A 17,619-nucleotide genomic window follows, 5' to 3' on the forward strand; every position below is an offset into this window, starting at 1 on the left:
TAATTTCTGTAATTCCAATTCCAGTGGCCCCAGAGCTCTCTCTGGCCTCAAATGTCACCTGACATTTGCACACATACGGACAAACAGATGCACACTAATACACATTTTTAAATGACAGTTTTTTCATTAAAGCTATATGTTAAGCTGGGAAAAATTGTGCACTGCCACCCCTTCTAAGATATGAGCACAGAGATCTTTCTTAGATATTTTCCATCAGCTATTTCAATTTCAGCACACAAATCTTATATCTTCATTGGATATACATCAGAATGTTCTCACATAAATTTTAGGTATTCACTATCATTATTGTGTGTGTGATGTGGCGGGGGGTTTCACGTGTCAATGGCATGTGTGTGAAGGTCAGAAGACAGTTTCAGTACCCTCTTTCCACCTTTATGTAGGTTTGATGCAGTGGACTCACATCCCCAGGCTTGCTGAACAAGTGCTTTTTACTACCAAGGCATCTTGCCGGTCTTAAACATTTGTTTTTAGTAATTATAAATGGTGTTGTATTTTCTTGTATACCACTGCATATTCATTTCAACATATAATTACTTAGCTAATTTTTACACTTTCCTTGAGTCTATACTTTCATAACTCTGCTTCTTGGCATGTGTATTGAGATTGTCTTATAGCCAACTATGTCACCTGATAATAACCTATCTTTTTTTTATATAAATCCCTTATCTCATTGACTGTATCATGTTCAAAGGTGGCTGTATTACTAGATCAGGTACTAGATTGTCGCTGCAATAAAAACTGGGCAAAAACGCTTTAGAGAAGGGTAGGTTTTTCTGGCTGATGGTTTGAGGGTACAGTCCAGCCTACTACTGGGGAAGTAATGGCTACAGGAGTTTTTGGCAGATGGTCATGTTGTATCTGCAGGCAAGAACTCAGAAGAATGGCTGGAGAGACGGCTCAGCAGTCAAGAGCACTGTTTGCTCTTGCAGAGGACCAGGGTTCAATTCCCAGCACCCACGTGATAGCTCACAACCATCTGTAACTCCAGTTCCAGGAAATCCAACACCCTTCTCCACTCTCCACAGGCATCAGGCACGCATGTGGGGCACATACACACATGTAGGCGAGACATGTGTACATACAAATAAAGGCCATTTAAGAAAAGCCAACAGAGGTAACGCTGGTGCTCACCTGGTCTTCTCTTTTTCATTCAGCCCAGGACCCAAAGCCATAGAACAGGTGGGTCTTCCTACTTCAATTAGACTAGTCCAGAGAAACCCACACAGACATTGTCAGAAGCTTCCTTCCGGAGTGACTCCAAATCCCATGGAGTGGACAATTAAGAATGATCACTGTAGGTGATTGGTTATTTCTGTGGATGTCCCTTAGTAATTGAATTGCTTGTCGGTGTCCACCAGCTTTCTGACAGATGCTATCACTAGGGACGTAGAGCTTTAATCTTGTTTCTATCTGTAGAAATGGTCCTATGGTTTCCCCTCTTTAGCCTTTTCCAATGATAGAATGCATTGAGTTGCTGAAGGACAATGGTCTTGTGCCCTGTAAAGATTTGTCACTTGTATTGGTCTAATAACATGCTGATTGACCAGTAGCCAGGCACAAAGAATAGGTGTGGTGATCAGAAGAGGAGAATTCTGGGAAGAGGAAAGTCTCGGTCTGCTGTCATCACCCAGATGCAGAGGAAGCAAGATGAGAATGACTTACTGACAAGAGGTACCAAGTTACGTGACTGACATAGACAAGAATAATGGGTTAATGTAGGGTGTAAGAGTTAATACGAATCCTGAGCTAATAGGCCAATCACTTTACAACTAATGTAGGCGTCTGTGTGTTTCTTTGGGATTGAACGGCTGAGGGAGCAGGCGGGACAGAAATGTCTGTCAACATTGAGTTTTAAATATTGAACTAGCATTGTGCTTGTAGGATAAACCTCATTTATTTGTGGTGTTTATTATTGTTTTTAGCAAAATCTCAATCGTTTGGTTTAAAAAAGCATCTTTATATAACTTTCTTCTTATTTTACCTCCCCCCCCTTTAGTTATTGACTTCCGACTTTTCCTTTCTTCAAATAGATGCATTTAGTGAATGTTGCAGAATATTTGATCACACTTTCAACCCTGAGATTTCATCATTTACTTGAAAAAAAACCTGTTTATACTTGTAGTGTGGCTCAGCTCCAGCACACACCTTTAATCCCAGAGATTTCTGTTTATTATAAACAGAATTAAATGAAGTTAACTAAAGGTCAAGAGACAGAGCAAGCAGCCAGTTGACAGGAAATGAACAAGAAGAAAACCATAGAGAGCAAGAGGGAGTCAGGAGTGCAGGACATAGAAAGGGGAAGGACATTGAGTTGGAAGAGTCTTGTTTGAGACAGTGTTAGAAGAAAGGTCTTTTTCTGGGTCATTAGTGGAGAAGGAAGGCCAGATGGGTGATTTCTCTCCCCGTCTGAGCTAGCAGGCTTTCACCCCAGCATCTGGCTTCCAAGTCTTTATTGGTAAAATCAAACGATTGAGAGTTTGCTGAAAACAATATCTGGTGTCCCAGCACATGGCACAACCACACAGTCTGGGCAATCATGCCAGCTGTGGACAAACTGAGAAGCCATCAGATTTGGGAAGACACCTGGAAGGTTCTCAAGGAAGGAATTAAGTAATATTAAAGGGGAAAATCTTTCCCCTATCAATGATGGGAAATATTATAATACAGGGCCTTAGGAGGAAGTCAGCTGGGTGAGATCTCTGCCTCTCTGAGCTAGCAAGCTTTCTTTCACCACAGCATCTGACTCCCAAGTCTTTATTGGTAAAATCAAATGATTGAGATTTAGTAAAAACTGACAAGGGAACCATAATATACCTTTTTCTTTGAAACCCTAGGACTGCTGAATGACCTATGACCTCCAGCAGAGTCTTCTCTTGAAGTCATGGCAACCTCTATAATCAGACCACAGAAAGATGCTTTATTCTTAAGTAGATGCACAACTGTTTAAATTTAACTAAATATGCACAAGAGACAGAGACAGATATTTCTGGAAAGGAAAAGCTGTTCTGTATTAATATGATATTCAAAAGACACAAATAGGATGTAGCTTTCCTCCGTTCATATCTAAATTGGAGTCTTTTTGCAGAAAAGTTTATTTGATAAGGAAAGCAAGAGAGAGACAGACAGAAAGACAGAGACAGAAGAGATCGAGAGCAAATACTTCTTAAAGTATATATATTTTTGCACAAGGTTAGACGTAGAATTGATAATCTCAATGGTATTACAATGTCCCAGTTGTGGAAGTCAGGAGGCATTTGTAATATTTGTGTACTTTTAATTTCTTGGGTTTCTGTGTCTGTGAGAATTCCAGATACTAAACATAACTGTGCAAACCATTCAGGGTCCTTGACAGTCCCAGGACGCAGAGGTGACAGTGCCTCTCGGGCCGGGAGTTAGGGAATTTTCTAGGCAATCCTCAGAATCAAAGCCATCACCAATAAACTGCTTGTCTTTGCTTAGAAAACAATCACTTATTTTAAAACAGGGCCAGGCACAGAAGACTAAAGTCTTCTGAGGCACATTTTTTTTTTTCCATTCAGAGTTATGGCACACAATGACCTATTTAAGAGGCTCGAGGAAAAGGATTATCTGATGGAAAAACGGAAGTACTCCAGGTGATCTACCGGTACACAAAATTCACTAGCGTGGGAGGCCTTAACCAGCAGTTAGGGTGAGCTCGCTGGTGGAGCATCTGTTGCTGGACAAAGGGTCTAATAAGCATATCGTGTCTGAACTGCTGCAGTTTTGAAGAATATTATAGGTGAACTTTGACACAGGAACCTGCGTATCTGCAAGGAGAACGCTCGTTGGAATCTTGCGAAAGAACTGATTGCAGACAGGCAACGACTCTTATGATTTCTCAACTCTCCTTTTCTGTGGGTCGGACAAGAATGAGTTCACTTCAGGATCAGTAACTTTTCCTGCTCCGAGTAAGTCCTGCTATGGTGGTAGAAAATGCTGTTTAATGCTCCATCGCCAAACGCCTAGCAAACACCTAAGTGTGGCGTGTGCTTAATAACTACCTGTCAAATGAGTCCGAGGAGCGAGGAGCGTATCACAGCGGTGGAGCCTCATCACCACAGTTGCTTAGAGGGCAACCAGAATCTGAGCAGAAACTGTTCCTGTCACCAGACTGCGGCTCACACATCCCAGCCAGCAGGGTGGCCTGCGGCTTCACACAGCCTTTGCACACAGCCCGGGAACCATTTGCTCTTGGGCGGTTGGGTGACCTGCGAGGTGCTAAGCAAACTCTCGTTTTCTCAGGAAATCCCATGGGCCATGCTGGGGCGGTGACAGAAGGCACTGCATGTATTGCATGGTGGGGCCGACCCCTCCGGGCATATGACACAGAAGGCCACGCTGAAATCGGCTCCCTAGGCACCGTGGCATCTGTCGGCAGAGGGCACGCGGGGAACAAAGGTTGCGCGGGAGCAGCTGCCAGGGGTCATAGGTGGCACTGGGAAGCACAGGCCTCTGAGAGCTCCGGACCCCCTGCTGGGCGGCAGGGATGTGGGCTGGGAGCTGCTGGGCTGAGTGGAGGGCTAGGCCGACTGGGGCCAGACCCCAGGGCGGACCCTGCAGCGATCAGGGGGCTGATGGGAGCCAGCAATGTGACAGGAGCGTGGAAGAACTAGGAGCGCAAGGCAGCATGGGAGCTCCCAGGAGCCCAGAGCGCAGGGCCTGATGGGAGTCCGAGCGCGGGACTTGACAGGAGCTAGGTGTGAAGAGAGCACGTTCTGACGGGAAGACGGGGCTTAAGCATCCTAATAGCTCCTGGGACTGCGAGGACCAACTGAGGAGAGCACGGAGGCTGAGGAGAGCACGGAGGCTGAGGAGAGCACGGAGGCTGAGGAGAGCACGGAAGCTGAAGTGAACAGGGAGGCTGAGGAGAGCACGGAGGCTGAGGAGAGCACGGAAGCTGAAGTGAACAGGGAGGCTGAGGAGAGCACGGAGGCTGAGGAGAGCACGGAGGCTGAGGAGAACAGGGAGGCTGAAGTGAACAGGGAGGCTGAGGAGAGCACGGAAGCTGAAGTGAACAGAGAGGCTGAGGTGAGCCCCGAGGCTGAGGTGAGCACGGAGACTGAGGAGTGCACGGAGGCTGAGGAGAGCACGGAGGCTGAGGAGAGCACGGAGGCTGACAGACAGACTGAGGTAAGAGAGGACCGGCTGCAGGCGGCTTTGATGCCAGCCTGGCCTTCCTCACCTCCCCAGGAAGGGCTTCTCAGAGGCGCCACATCATTAGGAAGCAAGGAAAGAGATGAAGGAGGAGGTCAGGATCGCCGGTCGAGCGAGACCTTCATGATCGCCCTGAGAAAACTGGGGCGCTGCTTTAAGAACCACACTGAAGACCCCAGAGTTAAACAACCCGTGCTGGTTTTGCACTGGGATAGCTTAAGGGCCAGGAAAAGAATTCTGTTAAAACGATGTCATTTACTTCGATTTTTAGAGCATTAGAAATGTCTAGAAGTACCTTAAATTTGTTTTTAAGGGCTTCAGAGGTATTGCTGTCACTGAGAAAGTGGAGAATAAAGGAGGGAAGGAAACTTATTGTGAACTCATTTATGGGAAGCATAAGTGAACCCAGGACTGAAATATTACTGAAGAAAATTTCAAATACTGTGGTTTAAGTACGTTAGATTTGTTCAAGCCAAAGTTCAGGGCCAGCATTCCTCAAACGACAACCAAAGGCATTTGGTTGATGTGACCAGACTAAAGTCCACCCACACTTCAGATTCCAGGGCTGGTGGTTTCTCTTTAAAGAGAAAAGGTATGTTTGTGTAAAGTCTGCCGTTCTAGAGTCCAAGTCACCTCCCACTGGGGTACTTGGATTTCCCTAGCCGGCTCTGCTCTGAGGTTCCAGTTTTCTGTAATGCCCAACACACACTTCAAAGGTTGCCTGTGAACTAGCAGTTTTAAAATGTGCCCCCAAGTACAAGTTTTAAAGCCAAGTCATTACGTGGAAATGAAATCTACTTAATGGTTACACAGTGACATGTTTTGGCTAACCTTTTCTTTTTTAAAAAAATTATTTGAGAGAAAAGATTTCATTTTTTTTTAAATAAAACTTTAAGGATAGCCAAGATCTGTAGAAGGAAATTATTAAACACAATATGGTAGGCATATAGCAAGTATAGAAAAGACTTAGGCATTTAATAAATTAGAGCTATTAGTACAGAAATTAGCCATTCAATTTGTGTTGTAGAACTGAAGATTTAGAATCTTGGGAGAAGCAATAAAAGTGTTCTTTCTAATCTATTCCATTAATAGGTGTGTAGCTCTATGAATATAGTAAACAAACGTATTGAACTTATTCTAACTGGATAATCATTGGTGAATAATATTTTAATAAAACCTGTCTAAAGACAAGTGATTTAGAAGACCATGAAGCTGAAATGGTGATTTTTTGGCTTTTTGTCTAAAGTTTACTAATTCATTTTTATTTTCTTATTCTAACGTGACATCAAATACAGTCTGCTGAGTTAGTACTGAAACCTTATGGTTAAACTGTTGATGTGCATTTTTCTACAGCTGTGTGTCTGTGACGGACCTGCTTGCTGGAACACAGTCAGCACAGAAGTATGAATGAGACGAGGCAGCCATCCCTGTTCTTTATCCTACTCCCAGACTTACACAAAGTCTGTGCTGTCCAGATAACATTGAGTAGCAGCGTGGCAGAAACAGAGATCAGGAGTACACAGATCAAGATGTGCAGGTAAAAACATGTGCCTTCTCTCCGAGCCTTTGGACATTACAAATCCCATCATAGCTACTTTAGGGGGGGTTTCCTTCAAAACATCTACTAAATCTGTATCTCTATTTTGAAAGCAATGAATCCAAGTATATTAGATTACATTTTAAAAGGGAGTTAAAATGCTTGAGGTAAATATCTCACTGTTAAGTTTTTATATTTGTGACCTCTTGTGAGCTTTAAAAATTTTGAATTTTCAAGACTGCAGAGATGGTTCAGTGGTTGAAAGCCCTGTGTGCTCTTCCAGAGGACCTGAGTTCAATTCCCAGCACCCACAGGGAAGCTCACAACTGTCTGCGACATGTATGCAGGCAAAACACCAACGCACATAAAATAAAAAAATAAATTTTAATTCTTTACAAGACTTAGTTTTTGAACTAAATCAGACTCCCCCCAAATATACTAAGTAATATATATTTGCTATATACTCTTTACAAGACACTTAAAGATACAAAAAGATTAACATAATTTCTAAATTTCTATGTCAAAACATGACAACGGAGAATATTTCTACTGTGGGATAATGCTCTTGTACACTGTAAAGATGTGTCACTCGTATTGGTTTAAAAAACACTGGTTGGCCAGTAGCCAGGCAGGAAGTATAGGTGGGGCCACCAGACTAGGAGAATTCAGGGAAGAAGAAAGGTGGAGAGTGAGTTACCAACCAGATGCCCCAGAAGCAATGAGAATGCCTCAGTGAGAAAAGGTTCCAAGCCACATGGCTAAACATAGATACGAATTATGGGTTAATTTAAATTATAAGAGCTAGTTAAAAATATGCCTGAGATAATAGGCCAAAGAGTTTATAATTAATATAAGTCTCTGTGTGTTTCTTTGGGATTTAACAGCTGTGGGACCAGGGACAGGAACTTCTGTCTACATGTTTCTATAAGAATTATTTTACAACTCCTGACTCAAGATAATCTTTAAGGAACAGCTCAACTGAAATCTGATTGTTAAGGACTCACTGTATCATGCCTTTAACTGTTTGAGGTACCCAAAGGACTCAAGACAAATTTATGTGTTTAAATAACTATCTCAGAGGAGAATAAAGCCTGTAAGATTGCTAGGAGAAAGCTGAATGTAATACTGAGTTTACATAATCCCAGCAGTCTGGATGCTGAGGAGCAAGAATCTCAAATTAGAGGCATCCTGAACTATGTAGTGAGATGGTTGCAAAACAAAACAAAATCTTAAGGACAGAAGTGGGGAGGACAGTCTTGGAGTGCTATCCCATCTTAAATCCCCAAGTATATCAGAAAATCTGTAGCCTTCCTGTTTGGGTGTAATTTAGTCATACTTAATACAAGTTACCTCTGACCTCTTTGAAAAATAACAAAATAGGTAGAAAAGTGAGAGGCTCGATGAAGTTTCTAAATATTTCAGTAGCATACATGTATAGACAGTAGACAAGTTCAGTGTGAAAATAATGTGTTCCTTCTCCACAGGCAGCTGCTACTGCTGTATGAAGATGTTCTTACAGCACCTGTGCCTGGAATATTAAACCAAATCTGGGTAGTGATGTCGGTTAGTATCACTGATTCCTAGAAGCAATATTAATAAATAATAATAAGTATGGTAGCAGAAATGAAAGATTGTTTATGGGGACTGACCACCCCTATTTCAGTTTGAGTGAATGTCCCATTAACTTGATATGTGTGACATTTAAATCTATCTTGTGATTCTAAATTAATATTTAGCTTTATCTTATATAAGTGCTGAAATAAAGACCACTAATGAACAGAACATGTTATGGTACAATAGATAAGATAGCATGGGCTTCAATGCTTTTGATCAATATTTTAGTTATACTTAAATTTCTCATCTCAGTAAATCAACATTTTTATTATTCTTTGAGAATATCATATATTTATACCCTTTATTTCCATCACACCTTTCCCCCTCCAAATCCTTCCATACACACCTCTTCCTCCTCCCAACTTCATGTACTCTTTCTTAAAAAATTATCTTCGGACTCTAATCAGAGCAGGCATGCGTGGTGGTAGAACCATCCACCACAGTGGTCACCCTGACAGGAATCAAACCCTTCCCTAGCAGCCATCAGCTCTCAGTAACTTTCCAGCTTGTTGTGGGACCTTGGGTGCCCCTCCCTCACCCGTGTGGGAATGTTGATTGTCTTGATTTCGTGCAGGCCACCACAGTTGCTGGGAATTTGAGTGTCAGCTATGGAAGAAACTATTTCACACCAGTCCTCCCTGACCTCTGGCTCTTACGGTTGTTCTGTCTGTCCCTTCCTCCGTGATGTCCCATGAGCCTGAGGGGCAGGCAGTATGATATAGTTGTCCCGTTTCGGGCTGAGCTGCTCCTAGCCATTCATTCTCTACACACAGACTAGCCGAGGGTCTCTGTATTAATCACCATTGGCATAAAGACACTTCTCTGGAGGGTACTGAGAGCTGCGTAACCTATTGGCATAGATGTATGTATTTAGATGTCAATGTGATACCATGCCCATTTAGCATATAATGTCTGCTATTCTTTTAGTACTTACATTTCTTTCATTAGTAGGTGGAAACCTTTTAAATTTAAATTTCTATTTAGTTCATTTTCCACATCCACATCTAAGTATGTCTTGTATATTTAAAAGTTGTTAAGTACTTATATGAGATGTATTTGCCTTTTCTTTTATATGTCAATATAAAAGAATATGTCAAATACCAGGCAACTTCACCTTGGCAGTGAACCTGTCACAGATCCTATGTCAAGGAAAAAGTGGTTTTCATAGTCTCTTTCTTCAAATGGATATATAATAGAAATATAGAACGATAGCCAAAATCTGTGCCCTTTGTTGTATTTTACTTAAAATATTTATGTATAACAGTGTTTTGTTAAAGATCTATGTTTAGTCCTTTTTACAAAGGACTTTCTGTTACAGATACCGTTTTTCAAATCTGGGAGACTTCATGCCTATGTTGAAAAATATGGAGCTAAGGTATGTGCTTAAAATAATAATATCTAGTCTGTTTCTTTCCTCAGTGTCCTGGTGTGCTGTCTGTTGCTGTGTAGACACCATAACTAAAGAGCAACTTAGGGAGAGAAGTGTCTATCAGGCTCGTCCTTCCACACCACAGGGTCTCTCCACAGGCAGCCAGGGCAGGCATTCCAGACAGGAACGGAGTGGCAGGAACTGAAGAACAGACATGACCAACCATAGAGGAGCTCACCTGTCTGTAACATGGCCCACTTAACTCGCGTTTTTACATAACCAGGACCACCTGCCAAGAGGTGGCAGCACCCACACTGGGCTGCCCTCATTCCAGCACCAATCATTAATTTAAAAATGACCCACAGACTTGCCAATCTGATGAAGGCATTTTCTCAGTTGAGGTTCCCTCTTTCCAGATGACCCTAGTGTGTGTAGAGTTGTCAAAAATAAATAGATAGCCAAAACTAAACCAGCAAACAAAATTTGGAGTCTCTTTCTCACAAGTTGTTGTTAAACATGTGAAAAGACTTCAAGATTTTTTCACAAAAATTTATATAAGGACACAAAGAGAGAGGGATTTATTCCATTTTGACATAGAAAAACAACAAAATCCCAAGAGATGGAATTATTGCCACAATTATATAGCTAATATGCAAGAGAAACAAAACTGTAGACTGTATTCCACTAATGGTGAACTTAAAAGGCAGAAAGTGGGCATGGGTGTTGGGGCAGTGCGTCCTGGCTTCAGAGGGTTAGGCACATTGTGGTGAGAGGCTTAGCTGAGAAAAGCAGTTGGCCAATGTCACTGAGGTGGGGAGGGAAGGAGGGAGAGAGAGAGTCTGCACTCTCGGGCTTTCTTCTCCCTAGCCTCAGCTCCAGCCTGTGGGGATGGCACTGCCACGTTCACAGTGGATTCTACCCCCAGTCCTCCCTGTAAACCCCTGACACGTCCAGATGTATGTCTTACTCACCCCTTTGGCACTTCTCAAACAATCAATTTGACAATTAAGATTAACCGTCATATTTATGGATCAGTTAAGATCTCTACCACCAGGAATCGTAAGAAATAAATACCACCTCCCTTAAAAAAACACTTTTCTGGAAGAAGTCATGTCTGATTTTGTTATTTCTTCCCTAAATGTTTCATGAAATTCATCCATAGGGCTGTCTGGAACTTGGATTTTGTTTTAATAAATTTGCTTTGGTGTTCTCTTATTTTCCTTTGCTATAAAGTATTAAGTTATTTCTCCTTTCTGATTTCTTTTTCTTTTATCTTTTCTTTTCTTTTTTTTTTTTTTTTTTTTTGAGACAAGGTTTCTCTGTAGCTTTGGAGCCTGTCCTGGAACTAGCTCTTGTAGACCAGGCTGGCTTCGAACTCACAGAGATTGCCTGCCTCTGTCTCCCAAGTGCTGGGAAGAAAGGTGTGTGCCACCACCGCCTGGCTTCCTTTCTGATTTCCAGCATTGGTTATATGTGTGATCTTTTTTTAATTTTTTTCTTTTCTTTTTCTTAATTCTCTGATCAGTCCAGCTAGAGAGTTGACAATCATTGATAGGATTAAGGAGGGTGTTAGGTTTCATTTATTTTCTCTATTGTTTTGCTACTTTGTATTTCATTGATTCCCCCCACATACACACCCACCGCTTTGGTCTATAATATTTTCTTCTACTTAATTTGGTTTTGTTTTGCCCTCCTTTTTCTAGCTTCCTAACATGATGTCCGATGTCACTGAGTTAAGAACGTCATTCCTGCCTAGTACAGATATGTTTAGTGTTTGACGTGTTCTCTAAATAGTTCTGCCCTTTAACTTTTCAGTTACAAGTGCTTCCTAAGGTCTGCTACAAACAGGCTGCAGGTTTCCAAATGGTTCGCAGGGGTCTTTCTGCTACGCTTTCTCATTCAATTATTATTTAGAAAGATGTTTCATAAAGCTTTAATTTTAAAAAAAATTGATTTTTTAGGGTCCAGAATATAAACTACTATAGATTTAATAAATGTTCCTTGTCCTCTTGACAACAGTTTGTGTTCTGGTCTTATTATACTATTCAGCATTTTATAGATGTGAACTGGGTCTCATTGGTTGATAATGAAAAATCTACCACATTCTTGTTTTCTGTTTGCTTGTGCCAATGATTAGGATCAGGGTATCAAAATCTCTACTTGTAATTGTGGACATCCCAGAAATCAATACTGCCAAACAATTCTTGGCCCTCTGACTTCTCCACTTGCTTTCTTGCAGAGTGCAGGGCAGATCTTTCTGGATTGTATTCAATGCTCATGTCCACTTGGTTTTCATTCTGACTTCAGTGGTTTCCTCACCTGTGTGTACTGGTCCGTACTCAGCAAAAACCCAGGGACTCTGCTGGCCTGCAGTCTGTTCTCTGCAGTGTCCTCCTCTCAAGGGCTTTCTTGCTTCTTTGTCTTCTGTGGACCCTCAGCACTGTCTCTTCAGCTCACAGAGACTAACAGAGTCTCTCTAGATTGCCTCTTTCGTGACCACAGACTGGAAACCCCTCTTTACACAATAAACCAGGGACATGTTATCCTCTGTAGAGGAAAAGCCCACAAGATGGGCTCTATGATTTCCCAGGGCTTATCTTGTTGACTTTTCATCTATAGAGAATACCTCCTCCTTGTTCCATAATGTCCAGTATTTTATGAAGCATTGTTTCAAATAACTTGCCCAGTTTCTTTAGAAACTTCAAATGGGAGAAATAAATCCAATTCCAATTACTTGGGAGTCAGCAATGAAAGCATTTATATTCAAGATTGACTCTGTATATATAGATAAATGCTTGGTTGCATGAGTAATTTTGTACTTAGTCATTTCTAATGTTAAACTACAGTGGAAAAAATAAACAAACCAGAATATCATTCTTTCTTGAGTTTCTCTGTGTAGAGCGGGCTGCATGGTTAAAGACTGGGTACGGTTTAGACTTGAGCAAGAAATTTTGACAGTTAACAGTGCCGCACTGGTGGCTTCGAAATGAGCATCTCTTCAATTCTTTAGCCTTATAACTAAGTAGTATTAATTACAGGAACAACTGTTGTTTTTACCTAGAATTGCTTAGTTCTTTGGAGGCTGATCTGAGACTACAGACAGTATCTGAGTTTGTAGCATTATAGATATGTAGATATGTAGCATTGCTCTTAATTTGCCCATATTCTCTCTTTGTCTCAGATGGAGACTCCACAAAGAGTAATTCCTGTAATTCTTCAAAGCTGCCTTTCGTATTCCCTCAGCACAAGACTTGCTCCAGCCTGGAATAGAACAGGTCATCTCTTGGTACAAGGTGACTTCCCTTGCCAGTCACTGGACTGATTCTATATGAACTTCTATTTTTGATTTCAAGGTGGCTTCCTTTTAGTGAAGAGTTCCTACACAAGCCTACAATAACACCACTGTCATCTCCCTACAGGGATAATATGCAGAGCCCTGCTGGTGCTGCTTTGAAGTGCTTTGATTAGTAGAATTCTTGATACTTAAGAATGAACACGTTATGAAGATTTGATAAAATAAACAGATTGTCATTTTTGTTGGGCCTAAAGGGCCATCTTGAATTTACTTCTAAAGTTTGATGGTTTTCTACTTTATAGCAAGAGATAGATTGTTGAAGGAAGTATTGAGTATCTTGGTCCTTTTCAGCGAACAAGTATTTTTTGAGTGATTATATATTTTTCTAAGAGCTGTCATTAAAAATTTGTTTTATAATTTTCATAGCACTTCAAATGGTTATATTTGTCAATAATGATTATTTCTGAGTTATAATAATATGGTATTTTCTTTGAATTTTTTTAAGGAAGAGATTTTCTTTCTCATATGGGAAAGCAAAGTGCTGTTGGTAAGTAAAAGTGCTCAAAACAATAGAAAAAGCATTAAGATGACAAACAGTTGTTTAAAAACCAATGCTGAGTTGTTACAGTCTTGGTGATTACCATATGCAAGGAGACAATAAGACATAATTATAACCAGAACTCACTTAGGAAGTTACTTCTCATTAAAAACATATATTTACTTACTTGAGAAAAAAATTCACCTAGTTGGGAGGAAAGTTATATTTTAATTTCTCTACTTAAGAAAATGATTGTGAAGATGTTTAATTCTCTAAGTATTTTAATATATTTTCCAAAATCATATTATCAAAATTGTATTAATTATGTCAAAACTTATTTTTATTAGAATCTTATTTTTCTCCTGAAAATAATCTAAAGGAACATCAATAATCTCAAAGACAGACTTTATTATAACATCCAATCTAATTGATTGCTCTGTGTATTGCCTTGAATGTAGGTAGGTTGGTAAATAGTCCTACTGAGGTACAGATGGATCATCAGCTTCCAGTAGGCATTAGTAACCAGACATGGCAGGTTCTTCATCATTTGGACCCAGTCTCCCAGTCCTCATCTATAGCCCCCAGCTACTGGAGCTGAGCAGACTGCCCTGCTGAACCGTGATTCAGTTGACAGCGGCAGTCGCTAGGACCTCACTCTGGATGAGTGAGTTTGTTCCCTAATTTTAGCTTCATTAGCATGAGACCTTAGCTAGAGAGTTGAGATAACAATTTAGAAGAGAAAATTTCTTGGGCTTCTGTCAAAAGATTGTTTTTACTTTTGTGTAAATGTAACATACTTTGTTAAACCTCAGATATTTTAAGTGCATACTCGCTAAAGTTTTACAAAGTCAGAGCAGCCTTATAACTGGTCCTCTGATCAAGAAGCAGCATCGTCAACATCCCTGAAGCTTCCAGAGCCTCTTCGGATACTGTCTCCTTTCAAGGTCCCCATGACCCCCATATTAGCACAGCTTTATATAGGAGAGAAAGGAAGGTCTTTAGGAAGAAGCTTCAGGGACTACTTCTGAAGTCAGGAGCCTGGTACGAGACCTCACTGGAATTAGTAATAGATGTCAGGTTTGCGGAAAGTAGGTATTGAGTGTTCTGTAGGCTGTAGGAAGTCTTATCTCTCCTACTGTCATCCTGTCGTAGGGCCTCCTTCCCATATATAGCCTATGGTTTGTTATCTTTGTCTTAGAAGTGCAATCTGTAGGCTGCCAAATCTACAGTTCATTATATAAACTTTATTATATGTGTAAAAAAATTCTTAATGTATAAGTTGGATAAAGTAATATGTGTTACTAAAATGTTTCATTTTATGTTATGATAGAATACTAATTATAGAAAATTCATGGATAATTCTTTTCCAGTATTAGACATCAACGTAACAGAAACACAAGTTTGTTTGAGTGTAGACGTCTATACTATCAGATTGCCACCGCCTGAGGTACAAAATATTTGATTTCTATAAGTTCCTATATTTAAATACACTTAGTGTATGTGTGCTATTATTACTGTTTGATTTTAATTTTTAACGTAGAAGCTGATTGGAAGGGTTTGTTACCAAAGCAATTGCAATGTTTTCTCACATATGCAGGACATACATACATACACACAGACATACATACATGAAAACAGAAGGGGAGTATTTGGAGGGGACTAGCAGGAGGCAGCATAGACAGGAGAGACCAAGGGCTACTGTGAAGCGAGCACAAATATACACATCAATCAAAATCTTGGAGAAGCCCATTGTTTGGTGCTAGCATTTTAAAGGGCTCAGTGGTTGTTTGTTGCTCTTGTTTGTTTAGTTTTGGCATTCTGAAACAAGGTCTCGTTTTATAGCTCTAGCAGTTGGTATCTGCCCTGCTGGCCTTGAACTTGTAGCTCCTTGAACTTATAGCTATCTTTCTACCTCTGTCTCCTGAGTGCTAGGACTGTAGGCTTCTAATTTGAATTAGACAACTTACTACCTAAAATCTATTCTTCTAAGGTAGAAATTCCAGTAGTTTTCTAAACTTTGATCTTATTTAAATAACTTTTAAAGATAGTTTATCATTATTAGAAGAAATGGTATTTCAGCTCTTATTTTCTTTTTAAAAAATCCATACATATTTTTTAAATAATAGTTATTTCTCCAAATTTAAACTGTGTTAAACTATACTAGTTTCCTAAAACTCATTGTCTTGGGGTTTCTATCACTATGAAGAGTCACCGTGACCACAGCAACTCTTATAAGGAGAACATTTAATTGGGGTGGCTCGCTTATAGCTTCAGAGGTTCAGTCCGTTGTCATCATGATAGCGAGCATGGGGCATGCAAGCGCACAAGTGCTGGAGTAGTAGTTGAGAGCCCTAAACCTTGAGGAAACAGAAATGATCTGAGGAAGTGGGTGGTATCCTGAGCATCACAAACCTCAAAGCCCACCCCCACAGTGACACACTTTCTCCAAGGCCACACCCACTTCAACAAAACCACACTTCTTAATAGTGCCGCTGCCTATGAGATTACAGAGCCAGTGACATCCATGCTAAATTTATGTGTGTAAACTGACTCAAAGTGATACATTCAGATTATAATTGAATACATGACCACCTGAGGGATATGTTCCAAAAGTTTTATGTAATATTAAACTGTTGCCCTGAAATTTTAATTATATGGAAAATAAGCAACTGAAAGCCAATTTGTGTTTATTCTACAGACAGCCATTTATTGGGTATCAATATGTACATGTGCAAAGTGTCTCCTCCCAAAGATTTTGTTGAGGTCAGAAGAAAAGCCAGCATAAAGATGAGAACACTTACAAAAATACTCATTGTTTGCACACCTGAAACATTCAGAGTTGGCTTAGAATCACATTAAAACTCTCAGATCTTCATTCAATAACAGTGCCACTTTGAACTTACTTACTTAGTTTCCCTTAATCTCAGATTTTTGTATAAATTTTATTGTTAGAACTAAGAATTGAAACTCGGGTATCAAAGGTAGTCAGAAGGTCTCGATTCAGAGTTTTTCTTTCCACACTGTTCAGTTTCATTGATTTGCAACTAATTGGAGTCACGAACTCTAGACCAACAGCTGTGGAGCCTGCATGGGACCAGGATATGTTCCTGGTGCATGAGCTGGCTTTTCGGAGCCCATTCCCTATGGTGGGTTGTCATGCCTAGCCTTGATGCATGGAGGAGGGGCTTCGTCTTGCCTCAGCTTAATGCAACAGGCCTTGTTGGTTCCCCAGGAGTGGCCTTACCCTTTGGGAGGAGCAGATGGGGGAGAAGGGGAGGAAGGAGAGGTGGGAGGGAGAACTGTGGTTGGAATGTAAAATGAATAAAAAATTTAAAAGTTACCTCTTGTCCTGCATGGGACATTCTATGTCCTTATCAGTTCTGAGTTTTGTTGCTCTTACTATTTTTTTTTCTTCCTTCTTCTGCTGCTTAGGATAGAACCTGGGGTCTTTCATAAGCCACACAAGTACTACAACACTACTGTATGTCCCTAACATATCTTATCATCTCTTTCCATATTGATGTTTTCTTAGTTCCTCTGTTCCCTGGTTTCCATTGCTCTCTTTCAAAAGTTCTTTGAGAGCCAGGCACTGGTGGCGCACGCCTTTAATCCCAGCACTTGGGAGGCAGAGGCAGGCGGATCTCTGTGAGTTCGAGGCCAGCCTGGTCTACAAGAGCTAGTTCCAGGACAGGAACCAAAATGCTACAGAGAAACCCTGTCTCAAAAAAAAAAATCAAAAGTTCTTTGAGAGCTTCAAATTTTGTAAGATGTTTTGATTAGATTCACCTCCCCCAAGTCTTCCCGTATCCACTATCCCTCTTCACCCAACTTTTTGTCCTTTTTTTTTTAAAGATTTATTTACTTATTATGTATACAACATTCCTTCCATGTATGCTTGCATGCCAGAAGAGGGCACCAAATCTCATTATGGATGGCTGTGAGCCACCATGTGGTTGCTGGGAATTGAACTCAGGACCTCTGGAAGAGCAGTCAGTGCTCTTAACCTCTAAGCCATCTCTCCATCCCCCTTTTTGTTTTTCTTTAAAACCCTTTAAGACCAATGTGGGCTT

General features: G+C 40.7%; 1 protein-coding gene across 1 annotated transcript in view; it reads left to right on the forward strand.

Moving 5' to 3' along the window:
• The first annotated feature begins 6,599 nt into the window (after nucleotides 1-6,599).
• CUNH18orf63 (chromosome unknown C18orf63 homolog) overlaps nucleotides 6,600-17,619 on the forward strand; it is a 42,422-nt gene continuing 31,402 nt past the window's right edge. Inside the window, exons 1-6 of the mRNA XM_041640799.1 lie at nucleotides 6,600-6,733; nucleotides 8,218-8,296; nucleotides 9,666-9,722; nucleotides 12,898-13,009; nucleotides 13,517-13,558; nucleotides 14,920-14,996. Coding sequence (XP_041496733.1) covers nucleotides 6,600-6,733; nucleotides 8,218-8,296; nucleotides 9,666-9,722; nucleotides 12,898-13,009; nucleotides 13,517-13,558; nucleotides 14,920-14,996 — 501 coding nt within the window. The remainder of the gene's footprint in view (nucleotides 6,734-8,217; nucleotides 8,297-9,665; nucleotides 9,723-12,897; nucleotides 13,010-13,516; nucleotides 13,559-14,919; nucleotides 14,997-17,619) is intronic.

This window comes from Microtus oregoni, unplaced genomic scaffold (genome assembly GCF_018167655.1).
Source record: "Microtus oregoni isolate MIOR12 unplaced genomic scaffold, Mior012 000065F_ref0000479, whole genome shotgun sequence".
In the NCBI taxonomy this organism is placed as follows: Eukaryota; Metazoa; Chordata; class Mammalia; order Rodentia; family Cricetidae; genus Microtus; species Microtus oregoni.